Raw genomic sequence first — 14,227 nt, 5'->3', positions numbered from 1 at the left:
ATGTTTTATTTAACTTCTCTCACTGATAACTTGCACAATTCATAAAACCTAAACACTTTCATTCTGGTAGAGACTCTTAGCTAGCTGCACTAAGTGAATCATGTTGCTATGCTAACTCTACATGTGACTTCTTTTAACAGTTTTTTGAAGTATGACTTATGTGAAAAACAAAAATATGAAATTTTGTTTTGTTAGCTTTATAAATGCTACTGTGTTGATTCTGTGACTATTGAGGAACAAGTTTTATAGTTTATTTTGTTATAGTTAGATTAGCTAAAAGGCTACGTAGCTATTCTGTGAAGATCTACAAATCTTCATTCATATAAACACTTTTCAATATGTTGTAAGACGCTGCTGCTGTCCCACTTACCTCATTTCTTTCACATCTGCTTGTGATGTGAAATTTTCACTAAAATTTCACTTTTAGTGAAAAGAAAACTTTTCACTAAAAGAAACAGACTACAGACTACAGACTACAGACTTTTCCCAAAATCAAAGTAGCATTTGCTAAATGTTACAGCTATTTTCTGACCAAACTTGTTTTAATTCCAGCATATTCCAAAGTAGAGTAACTTGTCCTACATTCTGGGCCAAATGGGAATCATTTTTGATACATCATCACATTTTGGACACTTCTGATGGTATTACATCTTCCTGCACCACTGAACACAGAAGGTTTGACAGGAGCACAAACTTCAACTGGGGTTTGCTTACGAAGAGTGGAGAGTAACAGAAGAACAATAAAACTTGATCAACATACATGTACAAATAAAAGCCATTACACATCCATCCATCGTCTAGTCTTAAAGTTGCAGGTTGGTGGGAGGGGCAAGCGCCCATCTCCAGCAGTCATTGGTTGAAAGGTGAGGCACAACCTGGACATTTGCTATAACATGTAAATCACTTTCTGTAATATTTTAAATCATATAAAGGATGATGAATCTCAGACTGTAAAAAAAATAAAAAATAAACAGAGAATTGCTTATGGGATACTAAGCCTGATTTTGTGCCTGGGGCATGAAAACATTATGCTAAGTGCATGAAAATTATGTCTACATCAACTGCAATTTGACAACTTTTTCCCCCTTTAATTTTCCCCAGATGCTTTGACAAAGAAGACCCATCCTGCAGAGATGATCAAAGGAGAGACAGATCTATCTTGACACAACACCCTCTCATCTTGCGTCTAAAGGCAGCTCACACTGAATGGACAGATTATAGGTAGAAAAAAACCCCGAAAAAAAAGACTGTTGCCATGTTGGATTCAGACCAGCACTCACACTCCATAATTATTAGTCGTGATGATTGCACACGAGTGTTTTTTGGATGTTGTATGTGGCTCTGCAGATGATGATGGAAGTTGTTGTATGTATCCCCCTGCATTTTTGCCCGACTGTCAGAAATTGCATTTTGAAAGAGGCGCGATGCTCTCATCAAGAGTCATAATTTACTTGTCAAAGCAGGGGTCCTCTCAGTGTGCGGCCAGCTCCCTGGGGTTATAATTGCAAGACGGTTTCTCCTGAAATGCCTCAAGTAAAGATGAAGCACAGGGGCCTGGTATAGTCAGGCTTTGTGTGCTCTTTGCTTTTAAAAGTAACCATTACACAGAAACCCGTGAAACACAGTTGAAACGTGTTTGACGGGGCTTCATTATACTTTTACCATCATGTTTTTCACCATTTGTGACTTTCAACACTGATACATTCAGCCCTGAGGGAGTGAAGGAAGTCTACACCGACTCAAGGGCTCCATCTAGTGGAGGAAATGAGACGATTATGGTTGAGGTCAGATGAGGTTTCTATGTTAAATCAAGCCTACAGCATGATTTATTTTTTTTATTAAATGAATGAATGATGAGTCTTTATGAAACATTCAGGAGACAGGGTGTTAATAAAGCACGGTTAAGTGCAGTTTTTACAGTTTTTTGTATTTTACTAAAGTGATTTTTTTTTCACCTCTAGCACTTCAGGATTTATGATTTCTTAAAAATTTTAACCTGACAGTCAATTCAACTCCTCAATTATATCCTTAAATATTTTAATGTGTGACCCATTTAATTTATTTGAGGTAAGAAGAAACAGAATTACGTATTAAATAAAGGTTTGTGTGGCAGAAATTAGACTGTTAGACTTTTAGGTACTTTTATTCAAACATATTTACATATTATACACGAGAAAACAATAATTATTAATCAGTCCTCACATTCCTAAAGTTAAATCTGCTATATCTTCCATCTTTTCAAATAACGCCTTGATCTTTGAGTTGTTTTGTTTGCTCGTCAGCACATGGTATCTGCCGCCACACCTCTCTATGAGCCCCATCAGTTCCCCGTTCCTCAGGATGTGCTGATCCACGCTCTCACCCAGAATCTCCCCCCAGGTGAAAAGCACCAACGTGCGCCTCCAGACGTCCTCCCCGAGCAAGCCCACGTGCTCCTCCACGGCCCTCCTGTACTTCCGCGTGCAGGTCAGGAAGGCGGGAACGAGCAGGAGGACGACGTGAGCGCCCGGGCGGCACCAGGAGACACTTTCTAGGATGCTCTTCCGTTGCACCGAATCGGTCGCATCGGGTCCGTCTCGCCACTTCAGACCCAGTGGCTCTGCGACCGCCAGGCGCCTCCCGGCTATCTGACCTCTCCAGGGCCTGAAGCCGGACCCGATGAACTTGGACGCCTCTCCGCCTAAGATGGTGACTCCGGCTGGGGAGCGAGAAGACCACGTCTCTCCCAGGACCATCACTCTCAAGTCGCACCCCGGGTCTTTGTGGTTCGGTAGGGACCTTAAACTGCTGATCTTCTTGTTTCCTTCAGTCTGTTGTGTTTCTAAGAGTGTTTCAAAGTGACATTCATTTGTCTCTGTGGGGCTAGTAGTATCTTCTACGGCTGACTCTTTCCCTCTTCCCTTTGCCCTCCCATCCTTGACTTCTTGGTCCATCAAAGGCAAGTTATCTTCGGCCAACAGATGGAAAGACCCCGTTTCGTCAATGCTGTCATCGGACATTTGCTCCCTCCTGACCAAAGCTTCCTCTCGTTTTTTGAGATTCAGCTCCCATTTGTTCATGTCTTTGAGCGACTCCTTGAGCTTCATCTCCCTGGTACGGAGCTCCTCCTTCAGCAAAGCCATATCCCGGCGAATCTCGTCCAGCTCCTGCGTTGTGCAGTTGACGTACTCGTTCTGCACCAGCAGCTCTGACTTCCAGTTGAGCAGCTCCTGCTCCTCGTTCTTTAGGTAGCACTCTCTGTCCTTCAGCTCCTTCCCTTGATCCTTCAGACCTCTGACCTTCTTCTGGAGGTCTTGACCGTGAGAGCTCAGTTCTCTCTGTTTGCCCTCCAGTGCTCCAAGCAGAGCGTCCAGCTCCTTTTCCTTCTTCTTGATAACCTGCTTTGTTAAGTTCAACTCTATCATTTGATTATCCATTTCCTCTGCTTCTTTTTCTCTTATCTCTAGCCTAGCTTGGAGTTCTTGAAGCTCAGATTCTTGATTTTTCAACTTTATCTCCATTTCAGCAAGTTCTTTCTGTTTTGCACTGAGGTCGTCTCTTCTTTTGCTCAGCTCTTCTTCCTCTCTCCTCACAGCTCGCTCTCTGTCCTTGGCTAATTTCTCTCTGTTTAAACATTCTTCATCATATTTCTCTGCCTGCTCTTTTTGTTTCTCCATCAGCTCATTTATCTGAATCTTGTTCCTGTCTTCCTTTGCTCTAATCTCTACCAAATCTCCTAGAAGTTTATTGTTGGCTTCTTGTAATGCTTTCACCTCTGAATCTCTCTCCCTAACGACAGCTTCTAAGCTCTTTACTTTCTCCTCACATGTTGCTATATGCTCCCTAACCTCTTCCTCACTCTTCTTCCTCATCTCCTCACACTTGATGCTGAGATTTTCGGTCTCTTTTCTCATCTTTTCGTTGTGCTCTTGCAGCTCCTCCACTCTCTTTTGGCTCTCCTCGTATTTCTCTGTGACAACCCGAACACTTTGCTCGTGATTCTCCTTCTCCTTCGCGACGGCCTCAATGTTCTCCGTCTTTTCTTTGAGCTCTTTCTCGTACTCCTGAATCAGGCTTGTCATCTCCTTTTCCATTCTCTCGGTGAGCTCTTTCAGCTCTGACTTGGTCTGCTCGATGGTCAGCCTCAGCTGGACGAGCTCCTTCTCGTTGTCTTTGTCCTTTTGCAGCAGACGTTTGAGCTCTTGCTCTTTCTCCTGCAGCTTTTCCGTCATTTCTGCCTCGATTTTCTTCTCTTCCTCTGCGTGGCGTTGCTGTGTCTCAGCTATACTAAGTGTATACTTTTCATTGCACTCTCTCAACTCGCCTATGTCTTTGCAGTAGTTTGAGCATAGTCTTTTCAGCTCGTCGACCTCTCCCTCTTTCTCTGCGAGACATCTTTCTGCTTGTGCTATTTCTTTCATCTTCTTCTCAACGATCTCCAGAAGCTTGTTTATCTCGTTCACTCCTCTCTCCTCTGTCTTCTTCAGCTCTTCCCTCCATTTTGCCTCCCTGGAGTCAGCCTGCTGTTTGATGCTTTCATTCTCTATCTCCTTCTCTTTCAGTTTGCTTTCCATGTCTTCCAGAAACTCTTGCCTCATCTCCTCCATCCTTCGCTCCGTGTCCTGCAGGCGTTGCTCGGCCTCCTTCTTCTGGTTCAGGATGATTTCGCCCCGCTCCTCGTCCTTTCTCTGCAGAATCTCGTCGATGTCCTTTATGTGCTGTTGCAACTTTTCTATCGCTCGGCCATTTTCTTCCAGGGTTTGCTGCATCTTCTTCTTGCTCAAGCCGTCTTTCTCTCTTTGCTCATTTGCCTGCTGCAAGTGTTGCTTGAGCTCCTTTATTTGCTCCTTCATCTTTTCAGCTTCTTGGTCTTTTCTCTCCAGTTTCTGCTCAGAGTCTTTTTTACACTCCAGGTAAACGAGTTCTTTCTCTTCCTTTTCTCTGATTTCTTCCTTCATTTCTTTAACAGTTAATTTCATCTCCTCAGTTTCTTCCTCTTTTTCTTTTAGTTGTTGTCCGATTGTTTTCATGTCATTTAAAAGGACTTTCACCCTTTCGTCTGTTTGCTGCATCTTCTCTTTTGTTTCTTTGAGCTTCTCCTTCATTTCCTCTATCTGTTGCTCTGACTCTTTCTTGCATCTTTCTTTGTCCGTTTTCCTGTTTTCAATTTCACTCAGAAACTCCTTCTCTCTATTTTCTTTCTGCTGGATTGTCTCTCTCAACTCTTTAAATTTCTCTTTCATTTCCTCAACCTCTCTCTCCTTTTGCAGCAAGTCTTTCTTGTCTCTTTCTTTTTCTGTTTCTCCGATTTCAATTTCACTCAGAAGCTCCTTCTCTCTATTTTCTTTCTGCTGGATTGTCTCTCTCAATTCTTTAATTTTCGCTTTCATTTCCTTAATCTCTCTCTCCTTTTGCAGCAACTCTTTCTTGTGCCTTTCTTTCTCTGCTGCCCTGCTTTCAACTTGCTTTTCCAGTTCACATTTTACTTCGTCAGTTTCTCTTTGACTCTGCTGCAGATCTTGCGACATGCTTGCCCGTTCTCGCCTAATTTCTTCTGTTTGGGCAGCAAACTTTTCCTGTAACTCTTTTATCCGTCTCTGTTTTTCCTGCTCTCCTTCATCTATTTGTTGCTTCAGCTCCTCTCTTTCTCTCTGTCTCTCTCCCTCCAGCTTGCTTAGTATTTCTGTGTATTCCTGTCTGACCTTTTTGACTTCCTCTTCCTTTTCTTTGACTATCTTACTGACTTCCTTCTTGCGGTCAACTTCTCTTTCCTCCATGAGTTTAACCATCTCGTTTATTTTTGTAGCCATTTCTCCTTGGTGTTTCAGCTTCAAGGCCTCCTGCTCTCTGTTTTTCTCTTGAACATGTGCTTCCAGGTCTTTTTTGTGCTGTAGTTGAATCGTCTCTTTGTTTTTCTCACCTTCTTGTTCTTTTGCTTCCATCTGAGTAAGATGTGCTTGTTTTAGTTCTGCTAACTCTCTTTTTTTTGTCTCCAGAAGTTCACTTTTCTCTTTTGCAAACTTCTCATTTAACTGTGCTACCCGTTTGTCTTGTTCTTCCCTCATGTTTTTAATTTCCTCCTCGTGCAGCTGCTTGAGTCGTTCAATGTCATTTGTTTTTTCTTTTAATGTCTTATGAACTTCTTGTTGCTGCTGAACTCTCATTGTCTCAATGTTTCTTTCACTCTCAGTAGTTTTTGTGGTCATCTCTTCTTCATGCCGCAGTTTTATGTCTTTTACCTGAGTTTCTTTCTCCTCCATTTCTTTTTGGTGTTGTAGTTTCAGCTCCTCCATGCTTTTTTCCAACATGTTAAAGTTTTCAAGCATCGTCTGCTTTTCCTCTGCAGCTTTCCTCCTTAGTCCTTCCAGCTGCTTGTCTTGATTTTCCATCTCTTTCATCAGTTTTTCCTCCCTCTCTGCCATCTCCCTGATTTTCTCTCCTTCCTTTCTTAGAGAATCAGTATAGTGTGTTTCAATCTGCTCCAGTTTTACTTGTAAAGCTTCAAACCGTTCAATCCACTCTTCTTTCTCCTTTTTAAGCACCGCCACAGTTTTCTCCTTCTCATCAAGTTTTTTCCTCCATTCCTGTCTCTCTGCTCTGATTTCATCCTCCCGTCGCTTCCTTTCGTGTTCGGACTCAACGCAGGTGCGTTCGAGATCGAGGAGCTTCAGCTGCTGCTCGTCAGTCCTTTCCTTCAGCTCCTCGATCTCCCTCTCTTTCAGCTCCAGGTTCAGCTCTGCTTCGTGTTTCTCTTGTTGCCGTTGGTTTAGTGCCACTCGGATCCTCTCGTTTTCGAGGCTGAGGTCCTGAATTTCCCTCTCTCTGTCCTCCGTCAGCCATCTCATCCTCTCCTCCAGATCGCCAAAGTCGTTTCTCATTTCACCGACCCGTCTGTCCTCATCGTCCTCCTCCTCTCTTTGAACATCGGCCTTTCCCGGCGACTTCACCTTCTTCTTCCTGTCAAAGAACCACCTGATGCTCTTCACCTCCCTGTCCCTCAACTTCTTCAATTCAGCCTCCTGACGAACCATCTTGTCCATAATGTCCTTCAGCCGCTGGTTGAACTTTTCGTTCCTCTGGAGGCTCAGATCCCTAACTTCCTGCACCACGCAGGAAAAAGCTTCGCACCTGTTCATCGTCGCCATCTTTTCCACTTTCTCCAGGAGCTCCGTCACCTTTGCGGACCCCCCGCTGCCTCGTCCTCCTCCGTCTCCGCTGCCGATCACGTGGTACCGGCCCCTGCATTTCTCCAGCAGCCACTGCAGGTCCCTGCCTCCGCTCTGGACGTGCTGCTTGATGTCCACCCCCTCGCGGAGCTGGTCGCCGTGGGTGAACAGCAGGATCGTGTGTCTCCACACACCCTCTCCGAGAAGCTCCAGGTGCTCCCTGACGTGACCCGCCCTCACCAGAGTGTCCACCCTCAGAGTCAGCAGCAGGGCGTGAGGCCCCGGAGGGCACAGGGCCACGCTGCACATGATCTCCCGTTTGACCCGCTCCGGGGTGGCACCGGCCACTCCTGCCTCCCAGCCCGGCGTGTCCACCACGGTCACCATCACCCTGGCCACCTCCGCCTGCTGGCGGACACACTCCTCCGTCACCGCTCCCGCTTCGAAGAAACCCGTTTTCCCAAGGATGGCGTTCCCAGCACAGCTCTTCCCAGTCTCACGCTCTCCCAGTAGAACCAGTCTGACCTCGGGGAGCCGCCGAGGAGCCTTGGAGAAGGACTGATGTGCATCCAGTTCCGAACCCTGGGGTCCATCACCTAGGGGGAGAGATATAAACAGATTTTACTCTGTGGTTTATGCTCGACATTTTGTCACTGTGTCATACTTTTGCATTTTACTTTGCTGTCCGCCTCGTTTGGCAGGACAGTCAAACATTAGCAATTGGGTAAACTTTCCATGCCTCCAGCTAGCAATCATTTCTCATTATATCCAGAAAGCAAAATGTTTTCTGGATATAAACATTTTATATGTTTATAAAATATAAAAATATAAAAGGGGAGTTGTTCTCCCCTTTTCTTGGTTTTTGGTGGTTAATTTGAAACATCTATCCCTCCCACTGTTTCCATCAAATGACTCCCCCCATTTTTTCCACCGGTTTACCAGCATTTACTCATGTAATTCATGCTTACCTCACCTTGGGCACATTTATACCCCCATTTAAAGAGACTCTGGTGACAACTCTGCTTCTGAAAGGTTACTCTGAATCCCTCTCAAGTTGAAAACTAAACTATAAAGCTGCATGTGTATTCACTCATTTTCACCCATGGTGTTCTGCTCAGTTCCAGGACGGCTGGAGTCTGCAACAAGTACACAGGTTCAAACAGCCAGACCTGCACTTTGTTTCTCACATTCATCATAATTCAAAACACCTAGCGGGATATCAGCTTTTAAACCAGACCTTCAATCTTCCCATATGAGAAATTTGAACAGTGGTTGTCAGCAGGTTTCTAAGCATTCTGGTTGCTGCTACCGGTTAAACTTATTGCACTCACACAGCTGGTTTTGACACCAGCGATATAGAACAGGATGGGATGGTCTCGGGGTGTCATGAGCAAAAATAATTATGCTAGCTGCAGCCACAAACACGCCTTCTTCTACTTCAGGGGTGGCCAAGTCCAGTCCTCGAGAGCTACCATCCTGCAAGTTTTAGAAGTATCCTTACTCCAACACACCGGGATCAGCTCTACAGAGGCCTGATAACAAGCCATTCATTTGATTCAGGTGTGTTGAAGCAGGGATGCATCTGAAAGTTGCAGGATGGTAGCTCTCGAGGACTGGACTTGGGCACCCCTGTTCTTCTTGATGGAATCTCCAGTGAGTGAGGAACAGCGCCCTCTGGTGTTGGTACCTCCGTAAGAAACGATGGCTGTGTACTTAGCTGGCTAATGGCTAGCTTAAAATGCTATTTTAGCTTTACAAGAATCACCAATAGGTTACAATTTCGGCTAGAAGCACATCTAATTCATTTTTTTAAATATAAAACACAAGACTTGGACTCAACTAAGAAACATCTTTCTGACAGGTTAAGCGATAAACAGTAATAATTTTAGTCACAACAGTGTTGACTGGGTTTGTTGGTTACTTGTGAGGACAGGGCATACTTAGGTTACAACTGCTAATCTCGTTCTAAAAAATATATATTTTTAATTTATTCACTGAGCGACAAACACAAACACCAACATGTTCAAAAAAAATGTTTTTGACAAAAATCTCTGGTGTCACAACTATTACTCCCTTAATAAGTACCTACTTAAATATAAATGAAACTAAAACATTTTTTACTTATAGCTTCCGTTTTTAAAGTATTTAAACTCTTTTACCTCTTAGTTCTGTGAGTAATACTTAACATGTAGTTGACACTTCTCAAAATAGGAAAAACAAGAGAACATGTTTTCAAGTATGTTGAATTTCAAAGTCAGGAAATTAACATTTAGCCTAAAATTGTCTAAATGACTGAAAAGTTTAAAACACCTGGAACTGTAACAATAAGGGCTGGGGGAGGACAGATTTCGCCCCCCCCATAAAACTATAAAGGAGTTTAAAAGAAATTTCAACAACGCTCACTCTCAGAGACACAAAGAGCAACAGTTTTGATCACCAGTCCTTCATATCATTACACTCAATCTACATTCCTATTGGTCCTTTGGGAAGCATCCTGTCCTACCATCACAAAGGTAAACATGGAGTTTACAAAGCTCTCCTGGGACTGTTACTGCAGCTGTGCTCTTAGGTCAAGTTAAATTAAAATTAAACTTCCAGCTAAAAACAATCCAGTCTTATAGTGTGTGCACTACACCCTGAATTTCTAAGAAAGCAATTAAAGCCCATTATTAAGTACAACAAAGGATCCATGATGTTGTGGGCTTGTTTCTCTTTGGCACCTTGTCAGAGAAACAAAGTGCCAAACTCTTTGAAATATCAGAACATTTTTTTACCAGTGGACCCTGGATGAATATCTAAAAAGAGTCATTCTTGGATGTTTGGGCAGGAAAAACGTCAAACAAGTCAACCAGAAATCCTTCACCAGACACAACATAAACATTCACCCAACACCTTTCCAGTCCTCAGACATAAACCCTTTAGAAAACTTACAGGATGAGCTAAAGAGAAAAGATCATGAGGTTGTTCAAAGAGAGGACTAGTCAAAGCTCCCTTGTGTGTGCTCCAATTCTCAGAAATGGAGTTGGAAAATAATAAAGTGTTTCCCTATTATTATGTACACAGGCTGTAAAAAAGCTTAGTCTGTTGAATTAGGCAATTGGTTTTTAGTTTTTCTTATTCTCATCAATTATTTGTAAGCTGTTTTTTTTTCAGTAGAATGTAAATGTAAACATGAAGAAGGTTCCCTTATTTCAGAAAAAACTTCAGTGGGTATTGGTCTTAGAGTCAAGTCTTATTTTGTGTGATCTGTCAGCTTAGAGTTGCAGTAACTCAGTATTGGATTTTCAAATGAAACTTAAAGAAAAATGACACAACTATTCTCAAGATACAATCTTTTCAGTCCTGAAGACCAAGGTTTTAACACATCATTGAAGTCTAATTTACAGAAAAGCTGAATATATGGTGGCCATTCCAACATGGAGGCCATTAGAGTGTTTTTTTTCTAGAGTTTATTTTGTAATCCAATGGTTTCTTGAAGTCTCTTCTTCAGCATTAAACAATCTGAAGGACTTACTCATGAGAGCGGCTTTGATGGTCCCTCTCTGCATCTGCGCCTCCATCTGCCTCTGCTTCTTCCTCCTCTCCCTGGCTCTCCTCTTCCCGTCCGCCTCCAGCCCCAACAGGACTCCGTTGTCCAGCTCCAGATGACTCCTTCCTCCCTTCTTTCCATCCACCATCGCCTCCAGCTTCCTTATCAGCTCCTTCACTTGCGTCCCGTCTCCTTTGCTGTAGTTGTTCACGATGTGGTACCTGCTGCTGCACTTCTGGAGGAGTCTCTGGAGCCCGGAGCCGCTGGTCTGGATGCGCTGCTCCATGGTGGTCAGGCCCAGTTCGTCTCCCCTGGTGAAAAGCACCAAGGTGTGCTTCCACACGTCCCTTCCCAGCGGCTCCAGGTGCTCCTCTATCTCCTGGATGTAGCTGTCTGTGATGGAAGCGCAGGAGCGAACTACCAGGAGCACGGCATGGGGTCCAGGAGGGCACAGGGTCACACTCCTCAGAGTCTCCCTCCTCACCCAGTTGGGGGTACTGTTGAGTGGGTAGTACCACTCCCAGCCCGGTGTGTCCACCACTGTGACTTTCCTGCCAACAACATCCGCTCGCCTTTTCACGCACTCCTCCGTGGGCTTCCCGCTCTCGAAGCCGCCCACTCCTCCCAGCAGGGTGTTCCCTGCGGCGCTCTTGCCGGCTCCCTTTCTGCCCAGCAGGACCACTCTGAGTTCTTGGAGGGCGGGTGGCGTGCCCGGGGAGACCGGAGGGTGTTGGACGTTCATGGCAGCCGGCAGACTCTCATCTGTGAAGAAAGGCAGAAGTACTTCCTCAGTGCATCGTACCGGATAAGCTGAGTGACACAGAACAAAGAAATGTGACAAAAGTCAGACATCTATCTAGATCACCACCACAAAACGTACTGAATTTAGATTTTCATCATTGAGTCCATCGTCTGCATCACTGAACTAATTTCAAGAGTTGAAACCCTTCAACTGGCAGCTACGTACAAGCTTCATATCAATGCCCTGCAACTAGATCCACTGTAAACTCACCTCCGTTCGCCTCTGCAGCTGCACTGCAGTTCTCATCTGTCGAGTCCATCTCTCTGTCCACCTTCCTCCTCTTGTTCCTCTTCCCCTTTTTTTTTTGGTTCCTGTGTGTACTTTTACCGGAAGAGCTTCTTTAAAGTCATTGTGACACAAAACGGACACAAACCGACAACTGATTGAGATGAAAAGAGGATTTGAGATCTCGTATCGTAGCAGTCTTACTGAGTCACATGACCTCAGTTTGTGGTTTTCTAACATGCTCTGTTTTAACACGACAGGAAGCCAGGGGGTGGAGGTGGCAGCATGAGCTTTTAAGAAACACTCGTACAAAAGCTTGCAAAATGCGCAGTTGGGTCAATGGCTGAAGAACGGGTGCATTCATGGATGCAATTGTGCATGCACCAAAGAATGGTGCTATTCTGTATGTAGGCACAAATGTGCATGTCTTTTCCTGAGAGCTGTTCTGCAACTTGAAGTCAGAAGCTGCTCTGTGGTGAACATGTGGAACTTCTGTTTCCTGTCCCTACAAGACGGAGAAGCAGCAACTTAGCACTGGTACAAAAACTCTCTGTGGTTTAAGAATCCCTTACACAGAGAAAAGAGTCACGCAAACCGAGACAATAAAGGATAGCTTTACACTAAGTTTTATAGATTAAAGCCCATTTCAATCAGTAAAGTGCATATCTTATCTACTTTATCAAAACGAAGAGGGTGTTCTGCATTTCATGTCTGATATAGACAAAATACTCAGCCGAAGAGCACTTCCTCTTTTTTTTCTTTTTTTTTACGTCAGAAATGAGTTTCAGAGTCCATTTTTAGTCCAGGAAGCAGCATTTCCAATAATAATTATCTGATTTTAACAGAATTTCAAAAATAATATAAAAATAAAGTATATGTTTAGAATAGTTTTAACAAATGGAAATAAAATCTACCCTGTGACCGTTTGGTGACCTGTCCAGGGTTTACCCCTCCTCTTGTTTCCGCCTCTGGTTTATATAAATGTTCAGTCTGATGCTTAAACTTTGATTTAGTTTCAACTTTATTTGGAGTCTGCCAGCTTTCCAAATCATCATTTGGTAATATTTTCCTTCTCTGTCTTCAAGCGGATTTTGAAGACACTCAGCATGTTTTCCTCAAGGTAAAATTAAGTTCTGGACTATGTCTGGATCTCCTCCTTTGAATGCAACTGATTCAAGTGACTGAAGAAACTCTTCAGCATTCTACTAATTAAGACGTGTTGCACCAAGGAACTATATAAAGCATGCAGAACGTCAACTCCTAAGGACTTTTGTTGGACACCACTGGTCTAAAATTCTTAATAAAAGAAAAAACTTAATTCTGTGGTTGCTTTTTTTTATGCTTATTTGGAGTTTCTGTGATGCAGAAACATAAAGTCCCTTTTCATCTTTAGCTTTCCAAAGCACACCTGAAGAGTAGGACATAATGGGACAACAGTGGAAACCATGTAAACCCTGCTGGCCTTCCTCCACCAACTTCAGTCATGTCTTTCTGTTCAGTTTTGGGGAAAAGAAACCGCGGATTACTGTCTTCACTTCCGTAGTTTGAAATCTCTTGAGCTGAAACGGTTGTTTCTTGTACAGTAAGATTCTTCCGATTCTTTGTGACCTTTCTGCAAATCAATGCTCAGCCAAAAGACGGCACATCAAAGTATTCGCTTAAGGGAGAGTACACTTATGAAAGGTTTTCCTCGAAAAGATTTGTTTTGGTTTTCAGTTTCCATTTTGTCACATTCAACGTGGAAAGACTTTTCAAATTATTTATTAAGCACCCATTTATTTTCCTCGCAAAACTTGGCCGTATAAAAGTTTCGCTCGGCAGAGCCACCATTCACCAGCAGAGTTGTGGAAAAAAAAACCTTCATGACGGATTAGAGCCCTTACAATGAGACATTTATTTTCTTATAGTTGCCTTATTGTGTGAGGAGCCAGTGATCCTTCATCGCCCCGGCTCTACGATCTGCCTCCTGTCACATCACTGTGGGTGGGGGCGTCTTCGGGTACAGGCATGGTACAATATGTTTTCCAACAACGTGACCCTGTTCACCCCAAACCATGAAAACACACACGAGATCATATTCTTCATGATTCATCCTTTCCTCCAGCAGCACTTAGAGATGATAAAAACAAGCTCTGTTTATGGAAAGCACTGAATCGACTGCTTTATAGTTTTGGTGGCATTAATGTATCCAGACCTGCTCCTTAGAGGGTTTTTTTTTTAATAACAGGTTGAATGTTAAATTTATTGTTTGAACATGCATGTTCTTGTAAGCATTTATTGAGTCTTTTCCTTTGTAGAGGAGCAGCATAATGACAGACACGGTGCTTTGCAAAAGTATTTATACTGCAGATTTTTATTTATTTATTTATTCTGTTTTTGTAACTTTACAATCTCAACTGTAAAATTTTAAAGTTTGCACAATTTCAGAGTCGGCTTACTACAACCAAAAGGTTCACATAATTGGCGCAACGCAACAATCAAAAACAAACAACGACGACGCTCAAAAACCCGTTTGTTTCCTTGCTA

The 14,227-nt window shown here is 43.4% G+C and overlaps 1 protein-coding gene across 1 annotated transcript; it reads right to left on the bottom strand.

Annotated features, from left to right (window-relative positions):
* Window positions 1–2,118: 2,118 nt before the first annotated feature.
* LOC103145952 (trichohyalin) lies at window positions 2,119–11,876 on the bottom strand. The gene is made up of 3 exons (XM_007563623.2): window positions 11,687–11,876; window positions 10,660–11,436; window positions 2,119–7,741 (listed from the first exon to the last, which is right to left on the bottom strand). The coding sequence occupies exons 1-3, from the start codon at window positions 11,733–11,735 to the stop codon at window positions 2,199–2,201; spliced, it is 6,369 nt and encodes a 2,122-aa protein (XP_007563685.1). The 5' UTR covers window positions 11,736–11,876; the 3' UTR covers window positions 2,119–2,198.
* Between the last annotated feature and the right edge of the window lie 2,351 nt (window positions 11,877–14,227).

Source organism: Poecilia formosa, unplaced genomic scaffold (genome assembly GCF_000485575.1).
Source record: "Poecilia formosa unplaced genomic scaffold, Poecilia_formosa-5.1.2 Scaffold149, whole genome shotgun sequence".
In the NCBI taxonomy this organism is placed as follows: Eukaryota; Metazoa; Chordata; class Actinopteri; order Cyprinodontiformes; family Poeciliidae; genus Poecilia; species Poecilia formosa.
The sequence above is the reverse complement of the archived record's forward strand: the minus strand, read 5'-3'. Positions and strand labels throughout refer to the sequence as shown.